Below are 23,436 nucleotides of genomic sequence, written 5' to 3' on the forward strand. Positions count from 1 at the left end.
ATATGAAAGTGCTCCTGGGTACGGAGTTGTGATATATACAATTAATAAAATATTAGAATAGAGTACACATGCATGTTTACACTTGTGTCAGAGCAGATGTGAATTGTGCATTTGTGTGCATTCTGGGTGTTTATTTTATTAAGGCATATAGGCACCTATGTTGCCTTTTTATAAAATAAATCCTTTCAAATAACACCTACAGTTCAATAATTTTATAGAAATATAACTTATCCAAGTCTAGCCAGTTATTTCAAATATGTGTGCCCATGCTATCTTATTAGAAATTAAAGAGTGTTGTGCCAGCCATCTGTGATTATATTAGCCCTTTTTTTAGCATCCTAAACATATGGACTATTTTTATAGAGATTTTTAGACATTTTTATTCCATGCAAAAAAAAAAAGGTTTTTGAATTGTTCTTCAGCACTTTTGGGGTCTTTTTACTAAGCTGCTGTAGTGTTTTTAGCTTGTGCTAGAAATTAGCTGGCGGTAAGTGCCGAGAGGCCCATAGGAATATAATGGGCATCTCAGTGTAACCGCCAGCTGATTTCTATTGTGAACTAAAAAAAAACACTACATCGGCTTAGTAAAAGATCCCGTTTGTTAAAGCACAGGAAAATTATTTAGCTTCATCATTTTTGGAGATGGTAAAAATAAAAGGGTTACATAAAGCAGGATATAAACCCATTCCATAGAGGATGAGATGTGTAAGAGAATCTGGGTATATATGTAATTGGTATATAGCAGGTTAGATTTTATGGTTGTCATTACAATACAAAACTGTTGTTAAAGGCATTTTGAGAACCTAGACTATTTCACCGGGAAAGATAAGTTCATTACTATGTTTAGTGTACTGTTGATTGATTTTTCTTAGCTGCTGCTTTGGCTGTATTTGGAGGATCTTCTAAAAGATTGTTTTGTTTAAAAAAAAAAAAGCTGTATCAACGCAATCAGCATTTTGTCAGGAAGAATTAATGATCATGCAAAAATCTGTGTGTGGGAGAGTGAATTTCCTTGTGCATGGGAGATAGCGCTTACAAAATTTACATTTCCTAAACTGATAATCTGTGTGTTGTTGGTCTAAGAATGGAGACTGAAAAAGACAAATTTAGCACTGTATGAATGCAATATAAACTGTGGTAAAACGTCCAAGCAGCTAAAATTATTGTCCTTGGGAATATATCCAGTAGAAGTCACCATGGCATGTTCAGTTGCACAAGACTGCTTTTACTTGTAAATATTTTCTTAGGGCCCTGTTTATTAAGGTACGCTAAATGCTAGAGACACCCATATAGTACTATGGGTGTCTCTAGCGTTAGCGCACGCTAAAAACGGTAGTGCATCTATAGTGCGGCTTAGTAAACAGGGCCCTTATGGCTTCTTTTACAAAACCACACTAGCAATTCCTGCGTGACAAATGAGAGGAAGCCTATAGGAATCAAATGGGCTTCCTCTCAATTGCTACACTAAGAATTGGCAGCAAGGCTTTGTAAAAGAGGCCCATAGTTTTCAGTCTAAAATATGTAAATAAGTACTTAATAGATCCAACTGAAAAATTGATTTGATTTCCTTTTTGAATTTATACCAGTGCCCATTTTGAAATTATAAAAAAATGCAATGCTGTATCCCAAGCACTTGTCTTCTCCCTGTCTGGTTTCATAAACCTCAGTTGATTGTACCTTTTTTGTTTTGAGTGACTTACTGTTATTTCCTAGGCTACTTCTTCTACACTTGTTAGTACTTGCTTCTTTCCCTTTGTCTATTGATGCTGATTCTAGTCATAAAGAAATTCTATAAATTTAAAAAAAATAATTTTTTGCAACCCAACTTAGGCATTTTCTTCTACCTGTTATTCTATAGCATCTTGGGATAACTTATAGCATGGTGCTGGTCCTCAACAATTCATAAACGACATAACGAAACACCTGAATTACATGCTAAAAAATGGGACTCTTCCCGAAGGAAAAAGGAAACCTTTTACTCACCCCCATACCCAAAGACGCAAAAAAAAGTGCTAGTGAACTAACTAACTACAGACCAGTAGCATCCATTCCCTTAATAACCAAATTAACGGAAGGGTTGGTGACCAAGCAACTTACAAACTATCTAGACAAATTTTCAATACTGCACGATTCCCAGTCAGGATTTCGGTCTAACCACAGCACAGAAACAGTATTATTAACTCTCCTGACTAAATTCAAACAAATGATTGCATCTGGTAAGAATATACTACTTTTACAATTTGACATGTCAAGCGCTTTCGACATGGTTGACCACGGAATTTTACTACACATCCTTGAATACTTCGGAATCTGAGGCAACGTCCTCAATTGGTTCAAGGGATTCCTAACCACAAGATCATACCAAGTGACATCTAACTCGTCCATTTCAGCCGCATGGGTACCTGAATGCGGAGTACCACAAGGATCCCCCCTCTCGCCGACTCTGTTCAACTTAATGATGATACCCTTGGCAAAATTATTTTCAAATCAAAACCTTAATCCATACATTTATGCAGATGACGTAACGATCTACATCCCATTCAAACAAGACCTAAAAGAAATTTCCAATGACATCAACCAAAGCCTCAATATCATGCATTCCTGGGCGGACGCATTTCGGCTAAAACTTAATGCGGAAAAAACCCCAGTGCTTAATACTTACTTCCCAACACAACAAGAAAGAATTCACCGCCATTAACACACCTACTTTAAACCTTTCCTATTTCAGAAACCCTAAAAATTCTTGGAGTCACTATTGATCGACACCTAACACTAGAGAACCACGCGAAAAACACAACCAAGAAGATGTTCCACTCAATGTGGAAACTAAAAAGAATAAGACCATTCTTCCCAAGGAGTGTTTTCCGCAACCTGGTACAATCAATGGTGCTCAGTCTAGACTATTGCAACGCACTATATGCCGGCTGCAAAGAACAAATAATCAAGAAACTTAAGACAGCCCAGAACACTGCAGCTAGACTCATATTTGGCAAACCAAAATTTGAAAGTTCCAAGCCCCTACGAGAAAAATTACACTGGCTCCCACTTAAGGAACGTATCACGTTCAAAATATGTTCACTAGTTCACAAAATTATCCATGGAGACGCACCAGCTTACATGTCAGACCTGATAGACCTGCCACCTAGGAATGCCAAAAGATCATCCCGTACATTCCTTGATCTGCACTTCCCCAGCTGCAAGGGAATGAAATACAAACTAATGCATGCGTCAAACTTTACCTACCTGAGCACACAGTTATGGAACGCACTACCGCGCAGCCTGAAATCGATATACGAAAGGACGAACTTCCGCATATTACTGAAGACCCATCTCTTTAATAAAGCGTACCACAAAGATCAACAAATGTGAATATACACAACTCGCACATCTATATTCAGAACTGTTTTATATCTGCTTGTATACTATTACTCTGTTGTTTTGTTTGTTTGTTTATTATCATCATGCTGACCAAGATCCTGCAATACTAAATGCCTACTAGCATTCTTCCACTACTCATGATGTATATTGTAAGCCACTTTGAGCCTGCAAAGAGGTGGGATAAGGTGGGATACAAATGCAACAAATAAATAAAATTATACATTAGTGGCTGAGTCTTTGCCAATCTCTAGATTTTCCTTGTGAGAATGCACATTTGCATGTTGCACAAAAAAATAAACGCCTCTGTTGCAATCAGTATACCAGAACCAGCTGAAATGCTGGTCATTTATAGAGCAAAAGAGATTAAAATTGAAGAGTGTATCTTGTAAGTTGCAGTTTCATTTTATTTTCAGCTTTGTTGTCATATTTGACCTTCCCTTCCATTACTTGCTTTTTTGATTAGCAAGTAACTTTTTGGGTCATTGCCATTTTAACAGAAACCGAGACGCTATAATTCTTTCTTCCATGATGTTTTCAGTACTGAATATTAAGGATAGTATGTCATCTGTGTAAAGAGGCTGATATTTCAACGTTCTTATTACTCCTTGAAGACAGTCTGTCACAAATTTTATTTATTTATTTATTTATTTATTTTTAGAAATGGTTAGGAAGAAAATACCCCATATTTACTGTTGAAGACTTCAAGTTAATATTTCTCCCTCCCCATCCCATTTACAAGAAAACTTGCAGTGTACTATGGGGCTCATTTTCGAAACAATAAAAACATCTAAAAAGTGTCATAAAGCAGCATTTGGATGTTTTTCTAAAAAAAAACATCCAAATCGGTATATTTGAAACCTATTTTTCAGATGTTTTTCTATGCTGTTGTTCTGCAGTGCGTCCAAATCTTGAAGGGGTGTGTTAAGGGCAGGATTTGGGTGTTTCTAAGACTTAGTTTTAGTCCTTGATGATTTTGTTTTGTTCACAATTATTAATGGACTGAAAACTAAGATGTTTTGAGCTTAGACCTGTTTTTACTACTACTACTATTTAGAACGAATAAGGCAGAAAAAGGTGCCCTAATTGACCACTGGAGGGAATCAAGGGTGACCCTCCCACCCCTCCCAAAAATGTGAATAAAAATATAACTTACCAGCCTCTGTGACACCCTCAGATGTTAGTCAGGTCTATTAGAACAGCATGCAGGTCCCTGGAGTAACACGTGCTAATACTAGAGACACCCATAGGAATAGTAACATATAGTAACATAGAAATGAAGGCAGATAAAGACTTGTACGGTCCATCCAGTCTGCCCAACAAGATAACCTCATTTACATGGTATGTGATACTTTATATGTATACCCAAGTTTGATTTGTCCTTGCCTTTCTCAGGGCACAGACCGTAGAAGTCTACCCAGCACTGTTCTTGTACTAAGTTCTGAAGCTAACGTGGAAGCCCCTTAAAACTTACACTCCAGCCCATCCCTATCCAGTCACGATCAGGGCATAGACCGTAGAAGTCTCCCAGCACCAGTTTTGTTTCCCAATTACCACCCAATCTCTGCTAAGATTCCACGGATCCATTCCTTCAAAATAGGATTCCTTTGTGTTTATCCCACGCATGTTTGAATTCCATTATCGTTTTCATCTTCACCACCTCCTGCGGGAGGGCATTCCACATATCCACCACCCTCTCTGTGAAAAAATACTTCCTGACATTAGTCCTGCATCTGCCCCCCCTTCAACCTCAATTCATGTACTCTAGTTCTACTGCCTTCCCGTCTCCAAAAAAGGTTCATTTGTAGATTAATACCTTTCAAATATTTGAACATCTGTATCATGTCACCCCTGTTTCTCCTTTCCTCTAAGGTATACATGTTCAGGTCAGCCGGTCTCTCCTCGTACGGTTTGCAATGCAAATCCCATACCATTTTTGTAGCTTTTCTTTGCACCGCTTCCAGTCTTTTTACATCTTTAGCAAGATACGGCCACAATACTCCAAGTGGGGCCTCACCAACGACTTGTAGAGGGGCATCAATACCTCCTTTCTTCTGCTGGTTATGCCCCTCTCTACGCAGCCTAGCATCCTTCTGGCCACGGCTGTTGCCTTGTTTTATTGGATGTCTTTATATGGGTGTCTTTAGCATTAGTGCATGCTAAAAAAACTAGTGTGCCTACAAGCATGGTTTAGTAAACAGAGCCTTTAATCTTATTCATTTTTTGCATTCTTTTTTTTTTTTCCCTAGATTTTAGGCACCCAGTGAACTTGTATTTGGTATATTTCCAGCCCTGTATTTATGTATGTGATTTTATCCAAAACTAGGAAAAAATGCCCGTTTCTGAAGGGAAGGAAACGGGCGCTAGCAAGGCCATCCCCCACCCTCCCTCGCTGTTCCAGACTCCGCCCTCCCTCCGTTTTCACCCCCCTCCACACTGCATCACGGACCCCTGTACCCCCCTTCCACGACCCTGTCGACCCCCCCCCCCCTTCGCGGCGAAAACCGTCCTCCTCTACCGTGGAGTACCTGGGCTGATGGGGGACCGCAACCCCCATCAGCCGAAGTCCTGGGCTGATGGGGGACCGCAACCCCATCCCGTCAGCCGGAGTCCTTTGCTGGCCTTCGCGGCGTTGCTCTTCCTCAGTGATCTTCTGTTGAAGTTCCTCTGCGTATGTCTGACGTCAGACGCATGCAGAGGAACTTGAACAGAAGATCACTGAAGAAGGAATGCCACGAAGGCCAGCACAGGACTTCGGCTGATGGGGGTTGGGGTCCCCCATCAGCAGAGGTACTGGACGGCGGCGGGGGAATGGTTTTCGGTGGGAAGGGGGGGTCAACAGGGTCGCGGAAGGGGGGTACAGGGGGCCGTAACGCGGGGGGGGGGGGTGTTGAAATCGGAGGGAGGGCGGAGTGTGGAACTCAGTGGGAGGTGCGTGAGGGGACATGGGGTGTTTATGCTCGTCAGGTGGGGGGGGGGGCAGGTTGGTGATGTGGGCAAGGGGGGGGTTCTGTGTTGCCCCGCTCCCTGCCACTTGCTCCGAAGTGGCAGGGAGCGGTGCACTGACAGCTGATTCCCATGCTGATTCCCCTTGCTTTGGAATCAGCTGTCACTGACGTCAGTGCGTGCCTGCCTAGCAGACCACCTCTGAGGGAGGCACGATCCCAGGCACATTAGAACGTTGGAGGTGAGAATTATTATATAGGATAAGCCTCTGAATGATAGAAGTAGAATATTTCTAGTCACTCCTTTTACACAACTCTGGAATTAAGCACAATAGAGGATTCGATCTTTTATACTGTGTCTCCTTTATCGCTATGTAGGTATTTCCCGTTCTAGCCACAGGAAGGAATTGTCCTTATTTAGATCTTTGAATAAGATCAGTGTCTACACCAGTCTTAGGGGCCCTTTTACTAAGCCGCATAAGCGTCCTCGTGTACCCAACGCACACCAAAATGGAGTTACCGCACAGCTACCACGTGGCTGTTGTGGTAATTTCATTTTTGGCGTGCATCAGATACACGCATCCAAAAAATAATTGTTATTTTCGGATGTGCGCCAAGTGGCATTTGACACACATAGGTCATTATCTCCTGGTTACAGCGTGAGACTTTACCGCTAGGTAAGTGGCTGGTGGTAAGGTCTCAGACCCAAAATGGACGCGCGGCAATTTTCATTTTGCCGCACATCCATTTTCTGCAAAAATGTAAAGGTATTTTTTTACAGATGCGCTGAAAAATGATTTTGCGCGCGCCCAAAACACGCGTCTACCACCGGCCATCTTTCAGCACACCTTTGTAAAAGGACCCGTTAATCATAGAATCATGCGATCGTGGCTATATGTGTGCCGAAGAAAAGGTGAAAATCTTTCCAGCGAGCCACTACATACACGTGATACAAACGTCACCTTCCACAGTCTGTAATTAACATATCTTCCAATCGAAAGTTACACCTAGTCAGTTTATTTTAAGAAGTTACTGTTCAATCCACAATGCAGAAAAGAATGTTAAGGTGTGGTAGTATGGGCATAATCACGTTAAAATAGCACAACTTTAAATGTGAGAGACAAGTGACTGCAGCCACGAGAAGCCTAATTATAGGAAGAGTTGTACCTTGAAATGACTCGCTAATATGTATTATATAAGCTACATATTTTGGTTTGTGTTTGGCAAAAATAAAATGCTGTGACTTTGCCACCCAGCATTCTTAAGAAATACTACCTTCTCCAAGGGTGTTTGCCATGGATTCACACTGAAGAATGCATTACCTTCAGAGAACAATTACAGGAATGCCATTATTCCCAACTGAACAGTAATTAATCTTGGTGTTCTGTAGGTGTTATGTAATATTCTCTGTACTAATCATTACTCCCATCCTCCTACATGGTGGTATAAATAGCTGGATATATCGGGCTTTTGTAGGAGGGAAATGGGTGGGAAAAAGACACTGAGGAGGGCCATGATGAATAAACAGTAAAGTGCATAACATTTTGCAGACATATTAAATATCACATTATTCACTCGTACTTTTTAATGTATAACAGAAGAAAACACCATCAACAGCATGGACTAGTCAGATCAAGTGAGCAGGAGCTCCCATAATTTTGTGACTCTCCTACCGGCAACGCATCTCCTAAAGGGACTACCAAATAAAGCCAGAGCGACTTCTGAACGTGGATGGCTGTTTTGATTCTGTCACCTGATAAGAGAATTACTTTTGATTAAAAACTTCAGAGGTGTAGTAAAATTTATATGATGACGGATAAGCGAGTTGTATTGCATTGTATTAATCTTTGTATATTTATTAGGGTAAAGCCGTATATTTGAAACCTCATTTTACATAGGATGGTGAGGGAGCAGGGAGGAATTGAAAGGTTGGGATGTTTGCATTTTCCCTAGTATTTTACAAAAGGCTTTGCTGGACGTGCCACCTTTACGTAAAATACATAGGATGATGGCAAAGGCACATATATGTTTGTTGACAGGAGCAGCAAATTTTGTAGCAATAAATGTGGAAGTAAAGAGCGCTATCGCATGGTAGCTTCTTAGATTAAATAATGAAAAGGCTGGGTTAGAATATAATAAATAACAAGGTATTGTTTCACTCATTTATTTCAATAATTAAAAATTGTTTAATAGCCTGGGCAATTATTAGAGACAATACGGTAAGTACCAGCACTTACACATAAATCCCGGGATTTAATATACGGCGCCTTAATTTCCGCACGGAAATCGAAGTGTATTCTATAACAATGCACGTAACTTGGTAAAGTAGCTAATCAGCTCTGTTAATTGGACATTAACAAGCAATTATCAGCACTAATTGGCATTAATTTAAGATTTACTTGCACAACTCGCTAAGCATATTCTGTAACTTGGTGTGCTTAAATTCTAAGTCGCATAGTTGAAAAAGAGGCATGGCCATGGGTGGGACATGGGCATTTCTAAAATCTGTGCGCATGGTTATAGAATACACCCGCTCTGCACCTAATTTAGGCGTCGGGATTTATGCTAAGTAATATTTGGCATAAATTGACCACAGTTAAATTTGGTCGCTTGGAAAGGCACTTGGCGTATTCTATATACCATATGGAAATTTAAGACTATTATATAAAACTAGTATAAAAGGCCCGTTTCGGTAGGCAATGAAACGGGCGCTAGCAAGGTAATCACCCCCCCCCCCCCCCCCCCCCCGCAGCATCCTTCCTGTCTCCCCTGCAGCCACCCATCTGGTCTCAGGGCCCCCTCCCCACCAACCCTCCTCTGCCCCTGCAGCCAAGCATGTGCAGCGGCCCTCCTCTGTCCCCTGCTCCCCCTGCAGCCACCCATGTCCAGCGACTCGCCTCTCCCCTTGCCCCCCTGCAGCCACCCATGTCCAACGACCCTCCTCTCCTTTCCCCTTGCCCCCTCTGTAGCCACCCATGTCCAGCGACTCACCTCTCCCCCTGCCCTCCCCTGCAGCCACCCATCTGGTCTCAGGGCCCCCTCCCCACCAACCCTCCTCTGCCCCTGCAGCGGCCCTCCTCTGTCCCCTGCTCCCCCTGCAGCCACCCATGTCCAGCGACTCACCTCTCCCCCTGCTCCCCCTGCAGCATCCCTTCTGTCTCCCCTGCCCTCCCCTGCAGCCACCCATCTGGTCTCAGGACCCCCTCCCCACCTCCCTCTTCCCTGCCCCTCCCCTGCAGCCATCCATGTCCAGCGACCCTCCTCTCCCCCTGCAGCCACCCATGTCCAGCAACCCTCCCCCCCCCCTTGGCGCATCACCCAAGCCCCTACCCCCCCCCCCCTCGGGCACATCAACCCCCTCGTCACCCGCAGCCGCCAATACTAACGCTGTCCGGCAGCTGCTGCGTCTCCTGTTGAGCAGCAGCAGCCAGTACAAAAAGAAAAAAGCCAAAAAAAGATTTTAAACCTGAAACATGGCTCCATAGACAGCCATCTGGCATTGGCTGTCATCTCTGCAGCCGCTCCTCCTCTCCCCTCTGACGTCGCTGCGCTCCTCCGGGGTCTTCCTGCAGGGGCAGTGACGTGGAGGGGAGAGGAGGAGCGGCTGCAGTGACGACAGCCAGTGCCAGATGGCTGTCTACGGAGCTGCGTTTCAGGTTAAAAATCTTTTTTTGGCTTTTTTCTTTTTGTACCGGCTGCTGCTCCACAGGAGAAGCAGCAGCGGCCGGACAGCGTTAGTATTGGCGGCTGCGGGTGGCGAGGGAGTTGATGTGCCCGAGAGGGGGGGGGGTAGGGGCTAGGGGCTTTGGTGAGGTGCCGGGGGGAGGGTCTTGGGTGATGCGTCGAGGGGGGAGTAGGGGCTTGGTTGCTGCGCCGGGGCATGAGGGGCTTGGATGTTGCGCCTTGGGGGGGGGCACTGAGAGCTGATTGGTAAGCAGGGGGAGGCGTAGGGAAACACGGTCCCAGGCACATTAGAACGTTGGAGGTGAGAATTATTATATAGTATATAGGTGTACTTGTAGTTTCTCCAAGGACAAGCAGGCTGCTTGTTCTCACATGTGGGGTCGACGTCCGCGTCAGCCCAGGAATCGGCATTTTGCAAGCAAAATATTTAAAAAGTTTTTCCAGAGTCTTCTGGCACGCATGATTTCCCGCGCGTTGCGTGAGCACTTCTCTTCAGTTTTTCTTTCTCCGCGTTGAGGTGCGGCAGCGTTCGTTTCTGCTCCTCAACAGGCCCAGGAAGAGTCTTCACTGATTGCGAGCTCGTTCGCTTCTGTTTCTTTTATTTTTTTTTCTTATAAGATAAAAAAAATAAATAAATAAGGTTCCCGTAGTTTCCTTTTAGTTTTTTCACCTATTTTAAGTTTTCTTTCTTTTTCATCACAGCAGGCCTTTAGGCCACGCTGTCAGGTTCTCCCCTTTTCTCTTTTGTGCCTTTTTCTGTTTTTAGGCACAATCACATCTTTTGATTTTGCCGAAGCTGTTTTTCCTTCCATGTCATCAAAGACTCCCAGCAACTTCAAGCGTTGTACTCGGTGCAACCCGACTATCTCAGGTACCGATACCCACGCCTGGTGTATTCAGTGCCTTGGGCCCGATCATAGCCCAGCCGCTTGTAGTCTGTGTCTTCGTATGAAGAAACGGACCCAAGTGCCTCAAGAGGCCCAACGAGAAAAACTTTTGGGGGCTCAGTCTGGTTCTTCGACTTCGGTACCGAGGGTGTCGTCGTCGTCAACTTCGAAGAGAGCATCGACGTCTGGGAGAGAGGTAATGGCTGCTGTGAGACCAACTGGTGCTGGGAGCAGTAAGGCGTCGAATGGGTCTCCACCTGCCTCGAGGCCTCCTATTATGCAGGCCCCCCAGGACTGGCCTTTGTCAGACCCGGCCCCGAGGAGGCGTGAGGATTCCTTGTCTTCCTCATCGGTACCGAGGAGTCTCGATGACAGGCGTCAAGCGAAGGCTAAGAAGCACCGTCATCGTTCTCCTTCGCATGGTACTGGGAGCTCTGGGATGTCAAGATAGTTGGCACCCGAAAAGCGTTGGCGCTGAGAGGATCGTTCCCCCACTCGATACAGGAGGTGCCGATGCATCGGTCTCCTAGCAGCCCAATGCCTGCTCCCGAGCCTTCACGGATTCTGACACAGCCTATCCCACTGACCCCACAGCCTTTCCCGATGGTGGCTCTCGACGAGCGCATCCAGGCCTTGTTTCCAGAACTTCTGGAGGGACTGCTACGTCAGCTTCGGTGTCAGGGGTGCTTGCACCTTCTGTACCATCTGCTGCAGCGGTGTCTGGCCCTTTACCTGTGGTGAGGTCCCCTCGACGTCGGCTGCCACCCAGGTCGATTCCCCTTCGACATCGGTGGAGGGAGCTTCGCCGCAGTCGGACAGGGCATCAACCTCTCGACATCGCCATAGAGGACATCGTTCCTCGGCGTCGAGGCAGGTCCAGTGTCGAAGCACCTTAACTCAGGTTTTATCCGACGCTGAGCAGGAGCGTTCATGGGAGTCAAATGAAGATCCCAGGTACTTCTCTTCTGATGAGTCTCTTGGGATTCCCTCTGATCCTTCCCCTCGCTAGAAAGGAGACTGTCTCCACCGGAGAGTCTGTCCTTTTCCTCTTTTGTCTGGGAAATGGCTAGGGCTATTTCCTTCCCTGTGGAGGTTGAGGATGAGCCCAGGACTGAGATGCTCGAGGTCTTGGACTATTCTTCTCCACCTAAAGAGGCTGTGACAGTTCCTCTGCATAAGGTACTGAAGGAAGCCCTTATGCGAAACTGGTCAGCCCCTCTGTCTGGCCCCGTGGTCCCGAAAAAAGCTGAATCCCAGTATCGGATCCACAGTGAACCTGGGTTGATGAGGTCTCAGTTACCCCACAATTCCATGGTGGTGGACTCCGCCCTCTAGAGACTATGCTTTGGCGCCCCCAGGCAGAGAAACTAGGACTCCTGATTCTTTTGGGAGGAAGACGATCAGGCCGCTATGCTCGCTGCTAAGATCCAGTCATACCAGCTCTTCACGAGCATACACTTGCGGGACTGTCCAGCTTGGTTGATGCATTCCCTACGGAGCTGGCCAAGCTTTTTCGCCAGGTTGTCAGGCAGCAGAAGACATGTTGCAAGTTCCTGGCCAGGGATACTTTTGACACTTTTGACGTGACATCCAGAATCGCTGCTCAAGGCATAGTGATGCGCAGACTTTCAAGGCTGCGTTTCTCTGACCTGGATCATTCTGTCCAGCTACAGATGGCGGATATTCCTTGCCGGGGGGACAATCTTTTTTGGAGAAAAAGTAGAGGATCTAGTTGATCAAATCAAGAAGCATAATGATGCTATGGATTCTCTCTCCCACCGGGCGCCTTCTGCTACTGCCTCCTCATCTAGGAGGTTTTTTGGAGGGAGGAGGAGTGCCCCCTATACCTACTGTAGGCGTAGGTACACTCCTTTCTCGGCAGCCTTCCCAGGCTCAACCCCAGCGTGCTCGTTCTCATTAACAGCGTGCAACTAAGGCCCATTGTGCTCCCCAGCAAAAGCAAGGGACGGGCTTTTGACTGGCTCCAGTTCAGCATAGCCTCAGTAAAAGTGTCCATTCCGGACAACTTACCGGTAGGAGGGAGGTTGATTGTTTTTCACCAAAGGTGGCCTCGCATAACCTCCGACCGGTGGGTTCTTCAAATAGTCTGGTTAGGATACACTATCAATCTTACAGTTCCCAGCACAAGCAGGTACTTGCAGAGGAACTCTCCGCCCTTCTAAAGGCCAGTGCGGTCAAACCTGTTCCACCAGGGGAAGAAGGGCTGGGATTCTATTCCAGGTACTTCCTTGTGCAAAAGAAAACAGGGGGGTGCGTCCCATCCTAGACCTAAGGGGCCTGAACAGATTTCTAGTTTGAGAAAAGTTCAGGATGGTTTCCCTGGGCACCCTTCTTCCCATGATTCAAAAGAACGATTGGCTATGCTCTCTGGACTTAAAGGATGCTTGCACACACATCTCGATACTTCCAGCTCACAGGAAGTATCTTCGATTTCGACTGGGAACTTAGCACTTTCAGTACTTTTTGCTGCCTTTTGGTCAGGCGTCTGCGCCCAGAGTATTCACAGAGTGCCTAGCGGTAGGCGCAGCGTTGCTGCGCCGCCTGGGAGTGCATGTGTTCCCTTATCTGGACGATTGGCTGGTGAAGAGCACCTCGAAGGCAGGCGCTCAGCAGTCCATGCGAATGACTATTCAGGTGCTAGAACTACTGGGGTTCGTGATCAATTACCCCAAGTCCCATCTCTCTCCAGTCCAAAAGTTGGAATTCATTAGAGCCCTATTGAGCACAAAGTTCGAGCTTATCTTCCCGAGGCGAGGGCAGACATCCTCCTGTCCCTGGTGGCCATAGCTCGAGCATCTCAACAGGTCACGGCTCGGCAGATGTTGAGGCTTCTAGGCCACATGGCCTCCACAGTTCACGTGACTCCCATGGCACGTCTACTCATGAGATCAGCTCAATGGACCCTAGCTTTCCAGTGGTACCAAGCTGCGGGGAATTAGAGGATGTATTCCAACTGTCCACCGACTTTCGGAATTCTCTGCAGTGGTGGACGATTCGATCCAATTTGACCTTGGGACGTCCATTCCAAATTCCTCAGCCACAAAAAGTTCTGACAACGGATGGGGAGCTCATGTAGATGGGCTTCACACTCAAGGAGCCTGGTCCTTTCAGGAAAAAGGTCTTCAGATCAATCTCCTTGAATTGCGAGCGATCTGGAACGCTCTGAAGGCTTTCAGAGACCGGCTGTCCAACCAAATCATATTGATTCAGACAGACAATCAAGTTGCCATGTATTGCACCAACAAGCAGGGGGGCACCGGATCTCGCCCTGTCAGGAAGCCGTCCAGATGTGGTTTTGGGCGCGCCGTCACAGCATGTTTCTGCAAGCCACTTATCTGGCAGGCGTAAACAACAGTCTGGCCGACAAGTTGAGCAGGATAATGTAACCTCACAAGTGGTCACTGAACATGGGTGTAGTCTGCAAGATCTTCCGAGCATGGGGCACCTCCTCGGTGGATCTTTTTGCCACTCAGATCAATCACAAGATCCCTCAGTTCTGTTCCAGGCTTCAGGCCCGTGACAGACTAGCGTCAGATGCCTTTTTCCTACATTGGGGGACAGGCCTTCTGTATGCGTATCCTCCCTTACCTCTAGTAGGGAAGACTTTGTTGAAACTCGAGCAAGACTGCGGAACCATGATCCTGATTGCACCCTTCTAGCCGTGTTAGATTTGGTTCCCTCTTCATCTTCTGGAGTTGTCCTCCAAAGAACCGTGGAGATTGGAGTATTTTCCAACACTCAGAACGAGGGGTCGCTTCTACATCCCAACCTTCAGTCTCTGGCTCTCACGGCCTGGATGTTGAGAGCTTAGAATTTGCCTCCTTGGTTCTTTCAGAGGGTGTCTCCGGAGTCTTGCTTGCTTCCAGAAAAGATTCCACGAAGAGGTGTTACTCTTTCAAATGGAGGAGGTTTGCCATCTGGTGTGACAGCAAGGCCCTAGATCCTCTTTCTTGTCCTACACAGACCCTTCTACACTTGCCAGAGTCTGGTCTCAAGACCAAATCCGTAAGGGTTCACCTTAGTGCGATTAGTTCTTATCATCGCTGTGTAGAGGGTAAGCCTATCTCTGGACAGCCTTTAGTTGTTCGCTTCATGACAGGTTTGCTTTTGTCAAAGCCCCCGGTCAAGCCTCCACCAGTGTCATGGGATCTCAACGTCGGTCTCACCCAGCTGATGAAAGCTCCTTTTGAGCCACTGAATTCCTGCCATCTGAAGTACTTGACCTGGAAGGCCGTTTTCTTGGTGGCTGTTACTTCAGCTCGTAGAGTCAGTGAGCTTCAGGCCTTGGCGATGCATGCATCTTTATATTTGAAACACTTTAAAATTTAGGGGGTAATGTTATAAAGGATTTTTCACATATAAAGTTTTGATGCTTATAAAAAGACTTTTTAATAAAATTACCCCAGGGTTTTGCACAGTGACAAGAAGCTGTATACTTTCCATGAACTGCATGTTGGTGTCTTCAAGAATGGAGTTTTACTGTACCAACACAGGCCCTTATTTAGAAGTATCCCTATATGTAAAAGGCAATATTTAAACATATAGAGAGGCCAAGACATCTAAATGTCATGTCAGAACATGGGTCCATATATGAATGCTTCATCTCCTTAGCGGTAGTACCAGTGATATTACTGCTAGAGGTCTTGACAGCCATTTTGGATGGCCTGAGTGTCCAGATGGGAGTGAGTGGGCATCGCTTCTGCCTCTTTATTAGACACCAGAGCGCCCCAATCAGTTAGGGAGTAGGTCAGCGGGTCCATTTAAATAGGGAACGTGGGGTTGGGCTTGGGGGGAGACTGTCACATATTGGACTGCTGCCCAAGGGTGGGGTGGATCTCAAATGGGGTGTATGCCTAGAGGGCTCTTTATTTTGGAGGGGGGATCACTCAAATATGGGGAAGAGATGGCATCCCAAGGGCGTGCTGATACTCGGATTGGGCCCTTTTACAGAGGAGGCAGTGATATTAGAAGGCAGCTCCCCAGATCTATGGCGAGGGGAGTTCTACATTGGTTTCCCCACATGCAGCTTCCTCTGTATTTGGAAGGATTTTGTTGTGCAGTCCTGTATCTGTTTTACAAGAGGCTCTACATTTGTAAAATAGTATGGGAATTCCTGACATTCTGACTTGGATATGTGAATTCTCTCTTCTAAATTTGCTTGATAGCTTATAAGATACACACACTTTACAACTAAATGTCTTGTGGCTTCAGTTTCCCCCTAGCGTTTTTATAAAGGCATATAGGCACCTATGTGGTATTCTAAAATAGGTGCTGCTTTTTAGCTTATGTGGCCTTCGTACATAGGGTAATTTTTTTTATAACAGGTGATTTATGCCTAGATCAAAACAACATTTACACCTGTTCAGGTGCAATTGTAAATGGTAGAGTCTAAAGTATACAAATTTATTTAAAAATCGGGCATACATCAAAACTCTACCTATTCTTTGCCCCCTAAACATGCCTACGTTCAGGTTACATAAAATTATGTGCCACCTCATCACCATGTATACTTTTGCATGTTCAAACTCTGGTGTAATTTGATAAAAGCTCTTTTCCACATGAGAATGTCTCTATAAAACTCCTTCCTTATTGTTCCTGCTCTTTTGGATTTCTCTCTGCTTCATCTCTTCTTCCTCCTTTTCCTCCTCCTCGTTTGTGCATTCCCTGTTCTTGCAGCTAGCAAAGCTATCTATGGAATGTAACCACCAAGTGGGAGGGTTAGCTTCCTCTTAGTTTCTGTAAATATTACATGAGTGATGTCACCTGTTTGCTAGTAACTACAGTGGATTGATAAGATTACCAAGGTTTATTTAAATAGTTTTAAACAAACATAGTTCTCCAGTGTTTTTCTTTTTAATATCATAATTCTGAACATGCATCACCTGACTAGCAGAAAAACAACTAAAGCATGTGGTAAGACCCAGTGTAAGCACAGAAAGCCTTTCTTACAAGTAAAACAGTGTAGCTGATTCCCCAAGAGATGGATGACTAGCATATTTATTCAGGTGACACTAGCTTTTGGGTTTTAATTACAGCTTTGACAAGAAGGAGAAATATGATAAGAGGTCTATAGAATCTTGACTGAAGTGGAAGGGGCAAAAAAAATTGGTTCTTTATTTTTTCAAAACATAGCACTATTGTGCATGCCATGAGGCTATTAATTTACACCCCCCCCCCCCAGTTTACGAATCCGCGCTAGTGGCTGCTATGTGTTATTGCCAACACAGCCCATTCAAAATGAATGAGCTATGTCGGCATTGCTGCGCGGCAGCCACTAGAGTGGCTTAGTAAACAGGGGGGTTAGTATGTTTAAATAAATAGGAGAAAAGAATTTTTCACTCAACACATAGTTAAGCTAGGAACTCATTGCCAGAACATGTGGTAAAATGCAGCTAGGGTAAATTCCTAGAAAAGTCTATAAACCAGAAAATTGTGACCTGGCATGGCCACATTTGGAAATGGGATGCCAGGCTAGATGAAAATAACATACATAGTAACATAGTAGATGACGGCAGAGAAAGACCTGTACAGTCCATCCAGTCTGCCCAACAAGATAAACTCGTATGTGCTACTTTATGTGTATATCTGACCTTGATTTTTATCTGCCATTTCAGGGCACAGACCGTAGAAGTCTGCCCAGCACTGGCCCCAATCTCCTCTAAGCTTCTGAGGATCCATTTCTTCTGAACAGAATTCCTTTGTTTATCCCACGCATTTTTTAATTCTGTTACCGTTTTCATCTCCACCACCTCCCGTGGGAGGGCATTCCAAGTATCCACCACTCTCTCCGTGAAAAAGTACTTCCTGACATTTTTCTTGAGTCTGCCCCCCTTCAACCTCATTTCATGTCCTCTAGTTCTTTATCACGCAAGGGGGTCTTTTACAAAGGCGCACTAGCATTTTTAGCACATGCTAAATGCTAGAGACGCCCATAGGAATATATGGGCATCTCTAATGTTTAGTGCACGCTTATTGTTAGCGTGTGCTAAAAATGCTAGCACATCTTTGTAAAAGGGGCCCTCAGTAAAGCAATTCAGCAATAATCATAAACACTTGCAAATGCTTTTTAAGACCTACTAAAATTGTGGTTTTTTTTCTTTCACTTCACAGGTGGTATAAACTGCAGTCAAAGCCAGGGAAGAAGGAAAAAGAAAGGGGTCAGGTTGAGATAGATGTGCAGTTTATGAGGAATAACATGACAGCAAGTATGTTTGATTTGTCCATGAAAGAGAAGTCCCAGTCACCTTTCCGAAAACTGAAGGACAAAATCAAGAGGAAGCAACATGATGGTCTGCCTGACACTGCCTCAGCCATTGTGCCCAGTATCACTCGATCAGCAGCCGACAGCGATGAGGAAAACGCTCCACAGAAAGAGAAGGAGAAGAAGAAAAACAAGATCAAGACCTTATTTTCTAAGTCTGGTCTACAGAAGAACACCCTCTCCCAGTCTATGACTGTTCTACCCACGTTTCAGCCAGGGCCCGTTGTATCAGAGAAAACTGTACTGAGACCAAGTGATTTCAAACCTTGCTTTGATGATGTATCACTGTCTCCAACATCAGAAGGTGAGTGGGATGCACTGTTATAGTTATGATTGGCCAGTAGTCCTTTACTTTTATTTTCAGTCAGATCACAAGATAGGATGAGCATTAATTTTATTTGCTTAGCTTGATTGGGGAGAGTTTTATGAATGTCTTTCTGTGTGAAGCCTGTTGTACATGTGGAAAGGTGATGTATGGGCATATAAATAATGCATGCCAACAAGATGGTACCACATACTGTGTAGGCATTCCTGGGGGCATAGTTTGATTGAAGTTGCAACATATGCACATGTTTAAAAAAAATGTACATACACACTTTCACCTGCCTAGGACCAGGTGCAGATGTATGTGTTAGCATTTGCACACTTTCAGAGCTGGATCTGGGAGTCTGTTTCTTTGTAAAGGCCCATACTGTAGGTACCTATGCTACCATTATAAAATAGGCTCCGTTTCAGACTTCTCACATAGACCCTTTCCCCTAGATTCCCAGGCAATTAATTAGCTAACAATCTATTTAATGTCAATAATTGGGTGCTAGCAATCAATGATGCTAATTGATACCCATTAAAATTTTGGGTGCATCTGGCTACGTGGTATTCTATAAGGCAGGCTCCTATTATTATTATTAGCATTTGTATAGTGCTACCAGACGCACGCAGTGCTGAACACCTGATACAAAGAGACAGTCCCTGCTCAAAAGAGCTTACAATCTAAGTAATACAGACAAACAAGACAGTTACGGGTGAGGGAAGTAATGGGTGAGAAGGGAGGAAGGGACAAGGGGAGGGCAACTGTGGCTAGGAGCTAAAAGCAGCAGTGAAAAGGTGGGTTTTCAGCATAGATTTGAAAACAGGTAGAGATGGAGCTAGACGTATAGGTCCAGGAAGTCTATTCCAGGCATAAGGTGCCGCGAGAGAAAAGAAGCGAAGCCTGGAGATAGCAGTGGAGGAGGAGGAGGAGGACGACGACGAGAGATTTGTCAAGTGAGCGGAGTTCACGGGGAGGAATGTAGGGAGAGATGAGAGCGGAGAGGTAATGGGGGACTGCAGAGTGGATGCATTTAAAGGTCAGTACGAGAAGTTTAAACTGAATGCGGAAACGGACAGGGAGCCAGTGAAGTGACTTGAGGAGCGGGCTAATATGGGTATAACGATTCTGGCGGAAAACAAGTCGTGCCGCAGCATTTTGGACAGATTGGAGAGGAGAGAGATGGCTGAGCGGAAGACCAGTGAGAAGTAAATTGCAATAGTCCAAGTGAGAGGCGACAAGGGTGTGGATAAGGGTTCTGGCAGCGTATTCAGAAAGGAAGGGGCGAATTTTGCTAATATTGTAGATAAAGAAACGACAGGTTTTGGCGATCTGTTGAATATGGGCAGAGAAGGAGAGAGAGGAATCAAAGATGACTCCAAGGTTACGAGCCGAGGAGACAGGGAGGATACGAGTGCCATTAACAGAGATAGAGAAAGGGGGGTGTGGCCATGGAAGGGGCACGTTAGGGGTGTTTAGAAAAGTTGCATGCATTGTTAAAGGATAGAGGGTCAGCACACCCAACTTGGACGCCAGTATTTGCACTATGTTTCAGCAGGCATAAATCTGGCACCTAAAGTTATGGCACGGGAATTTGCACTAAGCATGAGTTTATAAAGGTCACACTCTCTTTATAGAATCGCACTTAGCACCAAACTTTTCTGATGCCCATTTTTGAACACCATTTATAGAATCTGGCCCCTTATGACTAGCTTAACCATTAGGCAGACTAGAGAGTTGCCTGGGCTGATAGCTTCCGGGGCCACAAGAAGTTGTTGCAGTCAAAGCAAAGCAATAGATCTTGACACTACACAAAGAGCCATCAGTGTGTGCTTTGCCTGCAGGGAGGGCGGGCAATTTTCAAATCACCCAATTACTCAGCTTTTGGAAATTGTCCTCGCTGGAGATGATTTTGTAAAGCATGTATGACATGCAGAAAATGCTCTTATAAAGTCGTACAGGGTTATACATGTGTAAAAAGTAGGCACCAAGAAAATATTGCCTGCTTTTATGTGGTCTGCATGTAGGTGTTACTGGGAGTATAATTTGGGCAGTGATGTATGCATTTACTTTACAGAGTGCACACACACACATATTTTACTCCTGCTTTGGAGCAGATGTGAATTGTGTGAGTGGCTTTGTGTATGACTTGGTTATTGTAGGAGCCCATTGTATAAAGGCACAAAAGCGCTTTGTACAATGAGGCACCTATAAAATTTCTCAAACTCACACTTATTTTAGAAAGGCAACAATCACCCCTATTATAATGTGAAACCAACTTTAAAATTAAAAACCACCACTTTACAGGATTTTTCTGAAAGGGGTGCTTTGGGGTAATTATGATTGTTGTGCTTAATTTTCAAAATCTGAAGGATAGGGGCCTAGGTGTCTGAAAACGAATTGAGGAGGGCACAAGATTGAAGGATTGCTTAGGGCACAAAGTACCCTTGCAGCAGCCCTAGTGGCTAGTGTGGGTCCCTGAGTAAATTTTAGTACTGTTGATTTATAAAGTTTGTATGCTTCAACTGTCAGGGAAGCACTGATGAGAAGGGGGTCTTTTACTTAGGCGTGCTGGTGTTTTTAGCGCACGCTAAAAATAGTCACGCGTTAAACGCTAAAGATGCCAATATATTCCTATGGGCGTATTTAGCACTTAGCGCATGCCTATTTTTAGCGCGCAGTAAAAACACCAGCATACCTAAGTAAAAGATCCCCAGAATTCTTCCATCTTGATGGTTTTTCTATGCTCAAATGCTTTTTTTCTGTCTTATTAGTGCATACATGTGTCAGACTCATACAGCAAATTGTCTAGGTGCCACAAATTCCGTCATTTAGTGTGTACAGCCTAAGACAACAGGATAGAAATCAATGTTTTTGCTATTTAATTTCTTTTTTCCAGATCTGTTTCAAAACAAAACAGAAGGACGATCTTCAAAGTTGTCTCATCTTCCAGTAATTATGTCTCACAAAAGAACCATCAGTGCAGATCCCAGTCAGATGAATCAGATGACCTCTGGCAACACCAAGAAAGAAGGGCTCTCCTTCTTCAGTGGCCTTCGGTCGAAGAATGACCCTATCACACGATCCAATTTGTGCATTAATGGAAACCATGTTTATATGGAGAATACTGAACCTAAAAGTGACACCCTATCAAAGGACAGTAACCTCAGTAGTTCACCTCTGGGTTTTAGGAAAACACCAGTGTATGCATCAGCAGAAAATCTCTCTTCCAGAAGCTTGGAAGAAGGGGCCACAACTGCAGGCATTCTTGCTGACAAAAACGTGCCAAGATCATTATCTAAAGATGCCCTCAAATCAATGACAATGCCAGCCTACAAGGCTTCGGCCAGTGAGGAATCTGGGGGCAGCAATACACTTGCAAGTTTCAACCCTCCAAAAGAAACGAAAGGGGAGAAAAAGCCAGAGAAGCAGAAGCCAGCACTTGAAGAATCCCAGGACAGCATCACTCCTGTAAACGGTGATCCTCCTAAGGAAACAAAAGAGAGCAAGAAGTCCTCTCTATTATCTCTTGTGACAGGAAAGAAGGATGTTGCTAAAAGCAATGAAGATGGGCCGTTTTCTGAAGCCTTCTTGGAAGAGCGAGAAAAACCTGTTAACGAACTTAAGGAAACAAAAGAAAGCAAGAAGTCATCTCTGCTATCTCTTGTGACAGGAAAGAAGGATGTTGCTAAAAACAATGAAGACTGGCCGTTTTCTGATGTCTCCTTGGAAGAGAGAGAAAAACCCGTTAACGATCCTAAGAAGGATTCTGAGCTAGCCCCCAGAGAAGATGAGTTTAGCAAGAAGAAGCCATTCAATCCATTTGATGACGATCTGGCTGAGGAAAAGAAACCAGAGCCACCTTTGGCATCAGCAAGGACCACAAAAACCTCAGCTGTCAAGCCCAGGTCAGTCTTTGAATATCCACATCATACATTTTGAATTGCTTGTCTAAAACATATGCAGTCTTATTTCATGATTGATTGATTTTTTTGAGTAAACAGGGAATTTTCAACCTTTTATTTTGATAAAGTTGGTTGAAAGTTGCCCTCAACAGAGCAGCAAATGTGTGCAAAGGCTGTGGGATAAAGGAGGTATGGACTTTAGGACAAGGGAGGAAAAGAGTACGTGTGCATTCAGTTTTCAAATGTACTTATGCTATTTTCTCTGCTGTGCACCTGTAGGAAGAGTAGGCACAAAACAGATGCTTTTAGAACAGGTACTTTGGTCATATTAATTTTCAAAAAGAAACTGCATGGGTAATCCTTTTGTAAATTTGCATATAGTACCTTCCTTCTAAGGGCTTTCATGATTTGCAGTTTCTTGGACTATTAGAAACGGCCTCCCATAGTGTCAAACACTTGATAGGACTTGAGGGTTCTTGTAATGAACTGAATTATGCAGCATGCGATAACTGTTAGTGCATACTTACATTAACAGTTGACACTTCCCAATATTTAGGGTTCACACTTCCCAAGGTACCAACTCAGTGCTGGATTTTTAAAGGAGAAACTCCATGGAGGGGGGAGGGTTTCTTTAGTAAACTGGCTTGCAGGCCTGCAAAATCTACAGGGGATCTGAAAATTATTATTTATGTACTGTATGTATGTACATAAATCATAGTCCTTCAAAATTGCTCATATTTAAAAAAACGTTTCAATTTTGCCATTTTACTATCAACCAGTATTCTACTTTATGTCAAAATAGAAGGTGTTACCCATTTATATCATTGTTCAAATATGCAGCTGGAACAAAATCCCCAAAGAATGTTTCTATAAATCTGAGATTATTTGGATGGCTGAGGCTTTTTAAGCAGGTGGGCACTTTGAAGGAATGACTGCCCGACCTTGTTCCTTTTAAGCTTAACATAACAGTTTTCTTTGATCAACCTTGTAATTTCCCCATTTGCAATCAAGTGTATATCTTGGCTCAGGCATTCTTGCTTTACAAAGCCTC

General features: G+C 44.5%; 1 protein-coding gene across 2 annotated transcripts in view; it reads left to right on the forward strand.

The window, feature by feature from the left end:
* Positions 1–23,436, forward strand: part of RAB11FIP1 (RAB11 family interacting protein 1) — a 62,159-nt gene that overhangs the window by 11,319 nt on the left and 27,404 nt on the right. For both annotated transcript variants that reach the window (XR_003941999.1, XM_030201951.1), the window contains exons 2-3: positions 18,023–18,477; positions 21,380–22,388. Coding sequence is in view for 1 of the 2 variants with exons in the window: in XM_030201951.1 (XP_030057811.1) it covers positions 18,023–18,477; positions 21,380–22,388 (1,464 nt within the window). In the remaining variant the exon portion in view is untranslated. The remainder of the gene's footprint in view (positions 1–18,022; positions 18,478–21,379; positions 22,389–23,436) is intronic.

Source organism: Microcaecilia unicolor, chromosome 4 (genome assembly GCF_901765095.1).
Source record: "Microcaecilia unicolor chromosome 4, aMicUni1.1, whole genome shotgun sequence".
Lineage (NCBI taxonomy): Eukaryota > Metazoa > Chordata > Amphibia > Gymnophiona > Siphonopidae > Microcaecilia > Microcaecilia unicolor.